General features: G+C 43.2%; 1 protein-coding gene across 1 annotated transcript in view; it reads left to right on the top strand.

The window, feature by feature from the left end:
• Window positions 1–6: 6 nt before the first annotated feature.
• Window positions 7–618, top strand: part of LOC119586504 — a gene marked incomplete in the record, with an annotated part of 818 nt that continues 206 nt past the window's right edge. The window contains 1 exon segment of the mRNA XM_037935247.1: window positions 7–618. Coding sequence (XP_037791175.1) covers window positions 397–618 — 222 coding nt within the window.

Raw genomic sequence — 618 nt, 5'->3', positions numbered from 1 at the left:
ACAAGAAAGTTTTCATGTACATATTTTTTTTCCTTTTTTTGCTTAATGTACAATGTTTGATATTACATTGAACATATATTTTTATATAAATTTTCTTCCATTTTCTTTTACTGCGTGAGTATGAGGAAAATAGTTTCCAGGCCCCACTACCCCCAGGCCCACAGAGCCCCAGCACGCCGGCCTGTGGTACACGGTGATCACGCCACGACAAGGTGCAACATATGCTTAGGGTAATGGGTTTTAGTGTCTTTGCTTAGAAACTAGGTGTTTTGATTTATTATAATCAAATATAACTATAAACATTTCTTGAAGAATTATACATTAGCAGTATCATATAAATTATTAAGAATCTAGACTTTGTATTTATACAAACAACGTTAAGTCAACACAGTCTAAATGTTTATGTATCGACAGTTAGTGTTGTATTTGGTATGGTACAGCTGGCTCCTCCTTCCTGTGGGCCTAGCCCCGTGGCGGGTGGCAGCAGCCATGGAGAGCGGTGGGTGGCAGCGCTGTTGGGCCACCTGGAGCTGCAGGAACGATGGCGGCCAGCAAGGCACACATACAGGGCCTAGTGATGCCCACAGCTGCTACCGCCAGTCTGCCATCCCCAGTCTG

This window comes from Penaeus monodon, chromosome 21 (genome assembly GCF_015228065.2).
Source record: "Penaeus monodon isolate SGIC_2016 chromosome 21, NSTDA_Pmon_1, whole genome shotgun sequence".
Classification (NCBI taxonomy): Eukaryota; Metazoa; Arthropoda; class Malacostraca; order Decapoda; family Penaeidae; genus Penaeus; species Penaeus monodon.
This window is presented reverse-complemented; position numbering and strand designations above follow the sequence as displayed.